Genomic DNA, 13,341 nt, shown 5'->3' with positions numbered 1-13,341 from the left:
GGTCCCCAAGAGGAAAACAAAAGTTGAAGTGCAAAACTTCTCTTCCAATATTTAAGCTATTGCCATGACCCCATCCCACCCGCCCCCCCCACAGAAAAAAGCTGTGAAACCCTTTGCCTCTCTCTGGACAGCGTGGTGGGGGGGGCGGTGGGCGGGAACTAAGGGTTTCAATTTCTGTTTTTTTCCTTCCACTCTGGGTACTTGTTCGGGTGTTAGAGGTCTCTCCATCCCCCAGCCACATATTTTTTTTAAAGATTCCTTTAGTGAACCAAGACCTTGACTTTCAGGCAGTTTGATCTGGAGTACTTTTGTTTGTTCTGTTTGGGGTTTTGTTTTGTTTTGTTTTGTTTTCTTGGTTTTGTTTTTTCATCCTTGTGGTTCTGGAAAGCTTCTAACGTGTGGCATCTGACCAATTTTGAATTGGTCCTTTCTATAAAATCAATATTTATAAGGCTGGGCCCAGACTGGTTTGTGTGTTGTTAAGGGAAGCTGTTTGAAAGAGAAGGAAGTCATGGGCCAGTTCGTGGTGAGATGGAAAAAGCTGAAAGAATCCTTAGCCAATTCCCTTGGACTGAGATGACTTTTGATTCTTCATCTGTGTCAGTTTGGATTCAAAAATCTCAAAATAGTATTAACAGAAACTCAAACAAGGTAGCTTTTATTTCTTTAGAAACCCAGCATTGGGAATGTATGGTGGCCCTGAAGTCACTGGGAGCCCAGACTCCTTCCATTATTCTTTGCCTTTGGCCCTCAGCCTCATGGTCCAAGATGGCTGCTACAACTCCACCCATTACCATTTTGTGGGGAAGGGAGTATCCTCAGAAATACTATACCATGCTTCTGTGCACAGCTCACTGATCAGAACTTTAGCCACATGGAAGGACTGCAGGGGAGACTGGGAAATGCAGATGCTTAGCCAGATGCATTATGCCCACACAGAAACTCATAAAGATCCCTGTAATAAAAGTTTTAAGATATTCAGCTAATTATTAACTAACAGAAGAGGGGAAAATGGATATTGAGCAGTGGCTAACAGTCTCTGACATTCTTACCAAGGAATCAAAATTTCCAGAGATGGGGATATGTCAGAGTAGTTATTTAATACTTAGATTTTAGAATCAAAGAGACCTGGATTTATAACTTGGCTTGGTTTTGTGGAATTTTGGATTCCTGTAAAGAGAAGGCTGGGTTATTTGGACTATCCTGCTGAAAACAGGAAGTAAAATCTGGAAAGCCTCAAATAGCCAATAAAACACAGTTATGGATATACTAAGCCAAAAATTTAAGGAAAAGGTCCATAGGGGTCCTAAAGCCACTTTTGCTCTGAGGGCATTTGCCGATGTTAACAACCCTGGGTTTCTAATTTGTAGCCTTTTTGGGACAGGCCAGCAGAAGTCAAAGCCTGCCCAAGGTGAAGAATATAATAGGAGCTGGGATCCCACCAAACTACAAGCTCAGGTAAGACTGACCCAGAACACTGCAGAGAAGGTGTTTTAAATGCTGAAGGAAACACAAAATTAAAGGAAAGGGGTGGGGGAATGAACCCTGAGAATCTGCGGCCACAGGCAACCCGGTTTTGCATCACCTGTTGTGATCCAGGGTACTAAGATGTCTAGCAGAAACGGAAAAATCCTCTGGTGGGAGGGGCTGACACCTAGAATCCCCACCAATGAGCAGTAAGAGTCAAATAACCAAACACACATGGAAATACAGCAGCAGCAAGAAGCAGCTGTGGCCACAGAGCAAAAACAAACCCACAAAGGCTGCAGGTGGTGGACCCGTCAGTCAAGATTAGAAGAAAAAAGAGAGCTTGGAAATACAGGCAGGGAACCCAGACCTGAATAATGGCCTAGCCAGAATGAAAGGAAAAAACCCACAAAGGTATATAGTAACCAAAAGTAAAAAATCAGAGACTAGGCTAAACAAATTAGACACAATGAAAGAGTTATTCAGCTAGAGCAAGGTCTGAAAAAGTGGCAGAGAGACCAAAAAGAAAATGTAAACGGTTTTGGAGGATAGAGGAAGTCTAACACATTTAACTGGCATCCTAGAATCAGAAAAGAAAATGAAACGGTGCAATGATAGTATGTCAAGACACAACGATTGCAAATTCCAGACTGATAAAAAGATGGGTACACGCAGTGAATCACAGGCAGATGATTTATTGATAAATCATCTCAATAAATCTAGAAACAAGTACCTAGACATATGCAATGAATGTGTCCAGCTGTGATTTTCAGCAGTTGACTTCTCTGAACCTCAGTTTCTTAATCTGAAAAAGAATGTTGGACAGTTCCTCAGAAGGCTGATACACTAGAGTGCTCACCAGTTGTGCCCATCAAAGACCCCTCTTGGGCCCTTCATAGTGTGAAGCTGGGGGAGGCTGCCTTTCAGGGACGGATGGGAGCAGGGGAAAGCATTAACTTGTCAAGCATCAGCAGCCTCATCTGTAAAATGGGCTCATGATCCTGACCCCAGATTCAAGTGGAAAGTCCTGCCCAGTGCCTGGGTGTGGTGCCCTCAGCAAGATGACTTACAGGGAGGCTTGGATGTCCAGGATGGAACTGAACACACTGCTTCCTCTAACACTGAGGTGATGGTTTCACCTACCTCTGAGATGGCTGTGATGATAAGGAGACATGTAGTTTTAAGTGCTTGGCATCATGAAATGAACAAACAGGAACTCTCTGATTTGAGACCCTCTTACTACCCTAGTTGTTGATATCTGGCAATTTCCTTTCTGACTTCTGTCAATTCCACTTCTAAAAGGCTGTTAGTCCCCGCCCTTCTAAACCTCACTGTAACTTGGAGCCAAATAAAAGCCTCAGGAGGAGCTACTTTTTTGGTCAACCATCTGTTGGACCAGCACAGGTGATTTTTAGAAAGAGGCAGGACACGGGCTTAGGAGCACAGCTGTGGGTGAGGATCTGAACTCTGTAAACAACAGTTTGTAATTCTCAGCCCTGGCTGCCTCATTTGCAAAATGAGAACCAAAATTGTCCCTCAGCCCACAGGTCCTCTTGCGTCAGCCTTGAGTTGTCTGGGAAAGCCAATGTTCACCTTCACTCTTTAAGGTTTTTTTGATGTGGACCATTTATTGAATTTCTCACAATACTGTTTCTGTTTTGGTTTGTTGGTCTTAAAGCATGTGGGGTCTTCAACTAGGGATTGAAACTGCGCCCCCTGCATTGGAAGGTGAAGTCCCAACCACTAGACCACCAGGGAGGGCCCCACCTTCACTCTCTAACCCTCTACCCTGGCCTGGCCTCCCTGCGGCCTACCAAGACTCCATCAAAGTCACAAAGTCAGCAGGCACAGAGCTGAGCACCACACTCCCTGCCTAAGTGCTCTCCTAGGCTTTCTTTGGAGCAGGTTTGCTAAGCAGCTAAAATGCACCAAACGTATATCCTTAAGGACAGCATGTCCCAAAGTGCTGATCGTGAAGATTCCCCAGGTGCTTATACAGTCCCAGCCTCTAAATCCATTTTTTTTTTTTTGGTTGTTGGCTTCACTGCACAGCTGGTAGGATCTTAGTTCCCTGACCAGGGGCCCCAGCAGTAATAGCACCAAGGCCTAACCACTAGACTGCCACAGAATTCCCCGTATTTTTCAAAAAGCACCCCAGTTGCATCTGAAAATTAGATAGGGCTGGGAAATAATTCCTTGGGCCATCACTAGAGTTCAGTTACACATGTCATCTCTCGTTTCTGTGCTCACAGCCAAAAAGGAAAGGACGGTTTGCTGTAACTATTTTATAGTGAGTTTTGGATCAGACCCATTTCTACCATAAGCACTTTCAAACAATCAAAACCCAATGTTTCCCAACATATCTTCTGAGGTACCCAGATTCTGTGAGGTGCTTCCCAATAAAGGAGTTCCGTGGTGAAATACTTGGGGGAAACATTGCATTCTTACTCTGGATGAAAATGGCACACCATGAAATGAAGAAATTCATTTAATATTGTCTCACCCTGCTTTGTTCCCCTTTTTCATGCAACACCTACGTATGCTAGTTGTGCAGAACATGTTTTGCAGAAACACTGGTTTATCACCCATGGAGGCAGCAGAATCTGGAGTTCCCAAGGAATGGCTTCTCCCTGCTCTGTCCCTGCTCACGAGCAGAGCCTCGGTGGACCCCGCATGCCACATTCCTGTGGGAGTTAGGTCTGGACTGGTGCAGTAGCAAGGCTGCCATTCTGGAGAATGAACTGCCACGGAAACAGAAGCCACAGAGAATTCATTTGGTCGAGGGTATTGCTGGTCCAGATGCCAGTCCACCGTCTGCTGATTAAAACTGTGAATGGCACTCAGTCCCCTGTAGCTGCGCAGCCCGAGCGTTTCCTCAGGGCAGGGGCCGGGCTCATTCCTTTGGCTCTCACCCCATGGTGATCTCTCTCTTCCACGTCTTTGAGGAGTGGCAGGTTGAGATCAGAAAGAGCATCTTCTGGTCAGAGCACAAACAGAGCCGAAGGGGTTAAAAAGGGCAAGCCAGCACAGCCCAGGTGGGCCTGGGCCTGTCTCCTGCTGGGCTTTTCTCCCTCAGGGCATCCCCTGGACAGGCTAGAGCCCCAGGTATTCAGCCAGGAACACGGCCAGGATGCGGCTCAGGTTGTGTACCGTGGGTGGGTGCAGGTTGGCCTCGGAGTCGTTGGATGTGTGCCAGACAGAGGGGAAGGGTGTGGAGATGAGGTGGAGCACAGGAACTCCTGCAGGGCAAAGAGGAGGCACAGGCCCATGTGTGGCCCCAGCTGACCCAGGAGCCCAGGCCCACGCCTGGGGAAGTCTGCCTTCTCCCCCCGCCCCCGACATTGTGCCACTTGAAGAACTCTGAACAATTATTTTAAGTGCGTGAGGGTAAGTGTTCATTAAAAAAAAAAAAAAAAACACATCCAATATATTCATAACACAAATCAAAAAAACTAAAAACTTCATGGATTATGAAAAGACTAGAAGATCTGAACACTTGCTAGTGCCGGGCACTGGTCAAAGGTCTTTACATTCAGTCCCCTCGGCAACTCTTGAGAAATTATCCCCATTTTACAGATGAGGAAATTGAGACACAAAGAGGTTAAGCAATTTGCCACTAGTCCCCAAATCTAGGAAGGGGCCAGGTCCTACCTGTGGCCTCCCTGCCCCCCAATTCCCATAGCAGGTACCTCGGCGGAGGAAGGGGATGTGGTCATCTTCCACAGAGATAGGGGGCTCCCCGGTCTGGAAATACATCACTTCCCAAGGATGAGACTGCAGTAGGTTCAGACGGTGCAGGCGCTTCTCTGGATGTGGTGGGGATTAGAAAGCAGAAGGTCAGCCCCTTAAGGGTCAAAGGTTCCCCTGCTCACAGATCAGAGGAGGGTGGGAGGCCTTGGGGGTGAAGCAGTGATTATGTCAATAAGGATGAATGTTTAGTTCATCATTCTGGGATAATGTTAGTTACCCAGACTGCAGGCTGACTGTGTTCCTGGTCTCATTTAATTTCTTCGAGTCTAAGGAGGCAGACACTCCCATTATTAGCATCATGCCCATTTTATAGGTGGGAAACAGGCTCAGAGAGAGGAGACCACTTGCCCAAGCTCACACAGCTGGTAAGAAGGAAAGCCAGAATCTGAACCCAGAGCTCTCTGACCCTAGAACCCCTGTCTGTAATCACTTCATTTGACTGCTATGGGATCTTTTGTGTTTCTGCCCCAGTGCTTTAGGGAGAGGCTAGGGAGGTAGAGGGGAAGCTGGATGGCCCCTCAGAGGCCAGGTGCCTGGTCCTCTCTCCAGCATCCCAGGCAGGTGTCTGCCTATACCTTCACCCTTACCAATGCTCCTGAGCCGATGGAACCAGCGGGCCGTGCGAGGGAAGTGACTGTAGAAGGTCGGGTTGGGGGCTCCCAGGAGATCAAGAAGCATAAAGAGCTCCTAGGGAGAGAAGCCAGGACTGAACAGTCCAGCGGGATGCTGCCAACCTCATGCCTCCCTCCTCCCACCTCACCGGCACCCAGCAGGGCCCTAGTCTTACAATAGCCTGGATCCTGGTGGAGCCCAGGCCGTGGGGTGTAGACTCCATGAGCTGGGCCAGGTGCTGGGAGCCATAAAGCGAGTCCTTGGGTCCCCACTCCTTCAGTGCCTCTTCACCGTCCAAGAAGAGCAGCTGCAAGGTCACTGGGGCTGCCTGTGGGGGCCAGTGGTCAGGGCGAGCTCAGTGCCAGCCTGCCACCTCAACGCATCCACGTTTCCTGCCTGTTTGCACAGCTGACTAGGGCAAACAGTCTCCTCACTTGTAGAACCTGATAGCCAAAAGTACAGTCTGCCTGGATTTAAATCCTGGCTGGGTTGCTCGGTAGCCAAGCAGCAGTGGGTCAGTTACTAAGTTCTCAAAGCATCGACTTCCTTATGTAGAAACAGAGTTAATACCACTTTTTATAGGGTAGGATTTGAACCCAGGTCCTAAGACAGCACAGGTTTCCCTGGTGGCTCAGTGCTAAAGAATCCACCTGCTAATGCAGGAGACGTGGGAAACACAGGTTCAATCCCTGGGCTGGGAAGATCCCCTGGAGAAGGAAATGACAACTCACTCCAGTATTCTTGCCTGAAAAACCCCATGGACAAGGAAGCCTGGCCGGCTATAGTCCATGGGGTTGGGAGGAGTAGCACAGGATGTAGCCACTGAACAACAACAACAATAAAACAGCCTAGGACAGTGCCTAATGCAGAGTAACTAAATAAGGATTAGCTCTGATTGTAAGAGCCATTCCTTAAGTTCATTTGGCAAAAGAGACAGACCCACAAACCATGAAATAAAGTTGGGCAAACGCTTCTAAGAATAACAGGGTCCTGAAACGTCCTCCAAGGGGGTGGGGCATAACCTGGCCTGGGGAAAATGTTGGGTCTGCTGGGAAGATATGTCTGCACTGAGGCTGAGGAAGACCTGGCCTGGCAAAATGGAGCAGAGGGAAGCGTGTTCCCTGGTGAGGAAGCAGCATGGACCAGGACTGGGGACAGAGAAGGGCCCAAAGAGGTTTGAGAAGAGGCCCTAGGGCCCAGCAAGGGCCAGGGAGCTTGGGCTCTGTTACAAGGGCACTGGGGTTTCAGCCACGGAAGGGATCTGAGCAGGATAGAGGCATGAAGTGTCTCCTTTCATTCCATACATTCTTACTGACATCCTACTTTATGCCAGGCAGTATTCTGGGCAGTATTCAGGGAATACAACAGGAAATAAACACAGCCAAGGGCCCACCTATCTGAAGCTTATTTGAGCTTGGGAGACAGACAAATCAACCTAAAGCCCCATGAGGCATGGGATAGTGACAAGGAGCTATTTTATAGTGGCTGGGAAGGTCTCTTTGACATCAGAGTGGACCCCTGAATGAAGGGTGGGAGCCAGTCAGGAAGGTATCTGAGAAAAGCACACTGTAGGCAGAGCAAACAGCAAGTGCAAATGCCCTGAGGTTGAGGGTGAGGTCCACAGAGGAGGTGGGAGGCTACCATGGAGGGAGAGAGGGATGAGGGGTGGGAGAGGAGACCAGAGAGATGAGAGGGCACACCTCATGGGCTAAGAGAAGGACTCTGGCTTATTCACGGAATGATGGAGGAGCCATGGGAGGGTTTTAGGTAGAGAAGGGACAGAATCTGACATTCAGGAAATGGAAAGACCCCCTGGACTCTGGTGTGGAGTGGAGAAAGATAAGACCAGGCAAGGGAGGGTGGCGGTATGGACCAAGAGAGAGACATCCCTCATTCACCCACCCCCACCCTACCCCTGCTCTCCTTACCCTCTCCTTGGCTTTGCCCAGCTCCTGGTCAAGGGCTTGGGCCAGCTCCAGTAGCAGGGAGCAAGGCACTGCTGAATCCGTGGCCCCCACAAAGGGGGCTGAGCCAGATGGGAAGAGCTTGGAGTCGTAATGGCAGGCAAGGGTAAGGTGGCGGGCAGCCCCCGGGTCCAGCGTGGCCACCACATTGCCGAAGTCCAATAGCCCCAGGGGTGTGGCGGCAGTGAAGGAGTCGAGTTCTATATGCCAGCCTGCTGAAAGTGTCCGCAGTGTAGCCTCCAGGAACTAGTGGCAATAGAAAAGAGGGAGGGTAGGTGGGGACTGGGGAGAAGGTCAGAAGGGCCATGTGAACCATGCTGAGCAGTCAGGTTGGCCCACCAATACCACTTTGGTTGAATCGTTCCCTTGAGACACTCTGAGTACCTACTAAGTGCCAGGCATGGAGTGCCCCCATCTCTTGAAGCCCAAACGAAGCACAGCTCACCCTTCCATAGCACTCACTCTGTGCCCAGTCCTGGTTCTAGGAACCCCTATGGAGTGGGGACTGACAATGGTTCCATTTTGCAGATGAGGAAACTGAGGCACAGAGAAGCTGAAATTAGTTTAAGGTCATACCAAGTGGCTGAGGTGGATTTGAAGTCAGGTAGTGTTCAAAAGACTTTCAGTGTCTTCTGGGGAGCAATATAGAGCTCTGGAGCCAAGCCATTTGGGTTGAAAGCATACCATTTATTAGCTGTGGGATTTGGGCAAAATGCCTAACTATTCTGGGTGTCAGTTGCCTCATCTACACAATGAAGATCAGATTGGTACCCACCTCATTAGGCTCATAGGGCTGTTGCTGATGCATATAATAAGATTTGAGGGTGGGGTGTGCAGTATAGAGGGCAGTGGTCTGGTGGTTAGCAGAATAGAGCTCCTATTAGCTCCAGGCAGACCCCCAGCTCTGCCACTTGGGCAGGATACCTATTTCCTATTTACTGATGGGCTGTGGGGTCAGCGGTTAGAGGTGGGGTCCTTTTACCTTTCTGACTTGGAGATTGCCCGGGCTGCCCGGAGTCCGTACAACCAGCAGAGGGCGCAGAAAAGTGTTCCAGAGACGGTGAGGGTCCAGTTGCCCCACTACCCTCCGCACCTGAGCTTCGGGGAGGCTTCCGATCAAAGGGCCCTGAGGAAGCAGGTAGGGAAGAGAAGAGCAGAGCATGAAAACGACCCTCATTCCAACCATATCCTGGAGGCTGCCCTCCTCTTCCTAGCCGCAGCCTCCAGCATCAGAGGTTTCTAGAAGTCCCTCCAAACCCATCCTGCGCAGCCCACGGCAATCCTGATAAGGGAAATCTAGGCCCAGCGAGAGGAAGGGACTCTTCCAAATAGCTGACTTTAGGATTAAAACCCAGAACTCCAAGTCTTACTACTCCAGACTCTCTTACGGGGTAACCGCTATTACAAAACAAGCCCGAAGCCTCATTGCGTTGGAAAGGGGTATGCGCTCTAAGAACGGAGACGGCGGCACCTGCAGCTAGGGCCATACGGTAAAGACAAAGCCAGGTCAACCCAACCTAGGGTCTTCCCCATGAGACCTTGGGGAAGGGGAGGCAAGGAGTAAGGGCTTCCGCAGTGCCCGTGTCCTCGCCCGTCCTCACCCGCAGTTCCCGGCCCAGCGGCAGCTCTTCAGTCTGGCTATGCCAGCTGCTCCAAATGGTATAGAATACCAAGGCTACTGTCAGAGCCAGCAGCAGCTGGGGCAACAGCTGTGCCCGCGGTATCAGGCGGCGCTTGGGCGGTGAGGGTCGCTCCAAAAGGCTGCGTTCTCCGACCTGGAGTCGGGGCCGCCCGCGGCCCCCGGAACGCATGGCAGCTTGGCCCTGAAACCGGTCGGAGACGGCGGATAGAGTTAAGGCCGAGCCAAGTCCCGCCCCATGAAATAAGCCAGACCAATGAACAACAAGAGCGGCTGCACCATCCGTTCTCCCGCGAGCAGTAAAGCCAATGGGACTTTCGGCCTGAGGACGCGGCTCCTTGTCTTCAGGGAGCTTTGGGGGTTGGTTCCCCCGGGTTGCACAACCCAAAAGGGAGAGCGTAAGAAGTAGGCGCCGCCTCAGCGCAGGAGGGGAAGCCAATGAGAAGCGTTTGATCACCGAAAACATTAGCCTTACTGGGCGCAAATCCACGCCGCTCCCGGATGGACCCTCTCTCCGGTCCAGAAAAACCAATATACACGTAAATCAACAGTTCCCGAAGGAAAGGGGAGGTGCCCATCCCTGAAGCGAGGAGGGGATTGGCTTCGCGAAGGCCGCGCCCCCAAAGGCAGAGCGGGCGGGCATTTGGAAATGGCTAGTATTCCCCTCCTTCAACCTATGCGGTTCTGCAACAAAATGGTTTGAATCAGTCCCGCCTTCTTTTCCTCTCCATGGTCGTGAATATCTGCCCAGTACTGTCTTGAATGGTGGCCTGGAGCTACTTACTAAGTAAGGCTTCTACTCTGCAGCCTCCGCGGAAGGCGGAGATCGCTATAGCAACGGGCCACGCCCCACTCGCTGGTTTGGTTTGCGCAGGCGCGCGCGGAAGTGGGCCGTAGGAAGAGGAAGTCCCGCCTCTGGCTCTCTGTTCCGGAGGCACACCACGGAGGAGACGGTAGTGGCTTGAAAACGCGGTCACCATCATCATCATGTGAGGCCGGGCTGGGTTTGGGTGGCGGCAGTGGGATTGAGGGTGTAAGTTTGGCCGCTTACCGGTTGAAGTGGGTAGGCAGAAATGGGCGCGGAAGCAAACATTTGGGGGTAAAGTGGCGTATCTTTCTACTGATGAGTTGCGAAGGGACGTGGGGCCTTTGACGGATCCTGACTTCGGGAGCGGGGACAGCTTTATCAGATAACAGGCTGGGCTTTCCCAAATAAGCAATCTTATTGAAGTGAATTTTAAGAGGAAGCGTTTTTACGAATTAAAAACCTGGGAGATGAGGAGTACGGACTTGTAGGAAAAGCGGTCTTAAGGTAAGAGGCTTAGCTGGAGACAATTGGCTTTTCGCTCACATCCGCCATTGGTATGGATAACGAGTTATGGGGATGATTTTACTTATGTATTCACTCAACAGTTATTTATTGAGTGTTTGTATTAGGCTGCTTTAGACGCATAGCTTATATCACTGAATTACTCCACTCTCCCCAAGGGAAAAAAAATCCTCTTCTACATCTTACGGGATGGGAAGAGGCAGGCAGGAAACGTGCTGGTAATAAATCCGTAAATTCTAGAATGTGTTAGGGGATAGGGTTTTGAATAAAGAAATAACAGAGCAGGGTAAAACAGCGTGGAATGTCACTTGTGAGAGACAGAACGCATGAAGGAGGCAACACTTGAGCAAAAACCTGAAGAAAGTGAGAAAGCAAACTGCAAAGGTACCTGGGGACGTACCTAGGCAGAGGGAAAAGTGAATAGAGGGGCCCAAGAAGGTTTGCCTGATAGCTTCAGGAACCACACTGAAGAGGCCATTGTGCCTGGAACAGAGTGAGGGTAAAACTGGGCTTTACTGTTTACACTGAGAGGGTACTCAAGAGTGAGATGATTCTTGACACCACCCTTGAGACTGCTCTGTGGAGGGCAAACTGTTGGGGAGCGTGGGTGGAGGCAAGGAGACCTAGGAAAGAGATGATGGAGGTTTAAGCCAAGGTAAGAAATTCAGATTCTGATAGGTTTTAGTGGCAGATGGCAGGATTTGCTGACAGATTGAATGTAGGATGTGAGAGAAGAAAGAGTCAAGTTGCTCAAAGAACCAGAGGGATGGAGTCACCACTGACAGAGATGAGGAAGGCTGTGGATAGTATAAGTTGGGGTTATGGGGGGTCTGGAGTTCAGTCTAGGTCATGCGAGGATTGGAAATATCCATTAGGCATCCAAGTGGTGATAGCAAGAGAGAGGACTGAGTACGAAGAGAGGGATATGTGTCGGGGAGACACCGAGGGAGAGACCATGAGCACCCAGGCCATGGGCCTGCTCACCTCTGGGTTCCATACTTGTCTTTTCAGGAGTCTCCTCAACAAGCCCAAGAGTGAGATGACCCCAGAGGAACTGCAGAAGCGGGAGGAGGAGGAGTTTAACACGGGGCCGCTCTCCGTGCTCACGCAGTCAGTCAAAAACAACACTCAAGTGCTCATCAACTGCCGTAACAACAAGAAGCTCTTGGGCCGCGTGAAGGCCTTCGACAGGTGAGCACCAGGGTCTGGGGAGGTATGCTGTCTGGGCCTCAGTTTCCTTACCTGTGAAATATGCATCATAATAATATCCCTCAGAACAGTAATGAGGCTTCAGTAATACTATGTATGAAAAGCACTTGGCTCAGTACCTAACACATGATAAATGCTCAGTAAACATATGCAGCCTTTAGTTAGCATTTGGGAAGTGCTTTCCTCACCGTAGATTACTATATAGCAAGATACAGAGCTTTCCCAACTTTTTTCTTTTCTTTCTTTCACTCAGTCATAGTTCCCTGTATCCTCCTATCCCTTTGTGTGTGTGCATGAGGGCTAAGTCACTTTGGTTGTGTCTGAATCTGTGCAGCCCTATGGACTGTGGCCCACCAGGCTTCTCTGTCTATGGGATTCTCCAGACAAGACTACTGGAATGGGTTGCCATGCTCTCCTCCAGGGGATCCTCCCGACCCAGGGATTGAATTTGCATCTCTTATGTCTCCTGCATTAGCAGGCAAGTTCTTTACCGCTAGAGCCACCTGGGAAGCCCCCTATCCCTTTACCTTGCTTTAGTTTTTCTTCATAGCACTTACTACCACCTGACAATATATTACAGGTGTCTTTGTTTACCTGCTTCGTGTTCTCCCTTCACTCGCCTGCAGAGCCCATGAAGACAGGGCTCTTACCTGGTTTTTTTTTTCATTGCTCTAATCATTGTAAACGTTTGTTGACCAAGCTATTCCACACTGTCATCACACATGCCCATAAGAAGAATAGTGTGTTGATTCACATAATTTTCACAACAGCCATAGGAGGCAGGCACCATGAATGTCTCCATTTTAGAGAAGAGGAAGGAAACTGAGGCACAGAAGGTGAAGTCCTTTGCCCTAGCCTCGGAGCCCTGGCTCTCCCCGTTCCCAGAGGCAGTGCCGCCCAGAGGAAGGGTCAGGACACACCCCTAGCTCAGTCCTCCTGCCTCCCCGTCCCCACCAGGCACTGCAACATGGTGCTGGAGAATGTGAAGGAAATGTGGACGGAGGTCCCCAAGAGCGGCAAGGGCAAGAAGAAGTCCAAGCCAGTCAACAAGGACCGCTACATCTCCAAGATGTTCCTGCGTGGGGACTCTGTCATCGTGGTCCTGAGGAACCCGCTCATCGCTGGCAAGTAGGGCCTCCTCCCTGCTGTCAGAACTTTCCCCCTGGTTTTGCGAAGACCTGCCCTCTGTACTTGAAATAATAAAACTGTGCGTTTTTTCTAGCAGCCTCTGCCTGTTCCCAGGGCCTAGAGAGCGGAACAGACCCCAGAGAGGGGTGGCAGGGTGTGGGGCCAAGCATGGGCTCAGGCCTCTCTGAACAGGTGAAGAGGCCCAGTCTCTGCCCCTCCAGGCCTTAATTTTCCCATCTTGG

General features: G+C 50.2%; 2 protein-coding genes across 3 annotated transcripts; one reads left to right on the top strand and one right to left on the bottom strand.

The window, feature by feature from the left end:
• Positions 1-3,980: 3,980 nt before the first annotated feature.
• QPCTL (glutaminyl-peptide cyclotransferase like) lies at positions 3,981-9,604 on the bottom strand. Of its 2 annotated transcripts, XM_068992458.1 has the most exons (7): positions 9,395-9,604; positions 8,776-8,919; positions 7,758-8,039; positions 6,005-6,157; positions 5,805-5,904; positions 5,157-5,273; positions 3,981-4,706 (listed from the first exon to the last, which is right to left on the bottom strand). In XM_068992458.1, exons 1-7 carry the CDS (start codon positions 9,602-9,604, stop codon positions 4,561-4,563), a joined length of 1,152 nt encoding a protein of 383 aa, XP_068848559.1. In that variant the 3' UTR covers positions 3,981-4,560. The 2 variants fall into 2 exon arrangements, with proteins under 2 accessions (XP_068848559.1, XP_068848560.1); XM_068992459.1 differs by lacking the exon at positions 7,758-8,039.
• Positions 9,605-10,366: 762 nt separating this feature from the next.
• On the top strand, positions 10,367-13,167 carry SNRPD2 (small nuclear ribonucleoprotein D2 polypeptide). The gene is made up of 3 exons (XM_068992677.1): positions 10,367-10,421; positions 11,774-11,953; positions 12,929-13,167. Coding segments are annotated over exons 1-3 (357 nt in total). The 5' UTR covers positions 10,367-10,419; the 3' UTR covers positions 13,104-13,167.
• Positions 13,168-13,341: the final 174 nt, after the last annotated feature.

This window comes from Capricornis sumatraensis, chromosome 20, assembly GCF_032405125.1.
Source record: "Capricornis sumatraensis isolate serow.1 chromosome 20, serow.2, whole genome shotgun sequence".
Classification (NCBI taxonomy): domain Eukaryota; kingdom Metazoa; phylum Chordata; class Mammalia; order Artiodactyla; family Bovidae; genus Capricornis; species Capricornis sumatraensis.
This window is presented reverse-complemented; position numbering and strand designations above follow the sequence as displayed.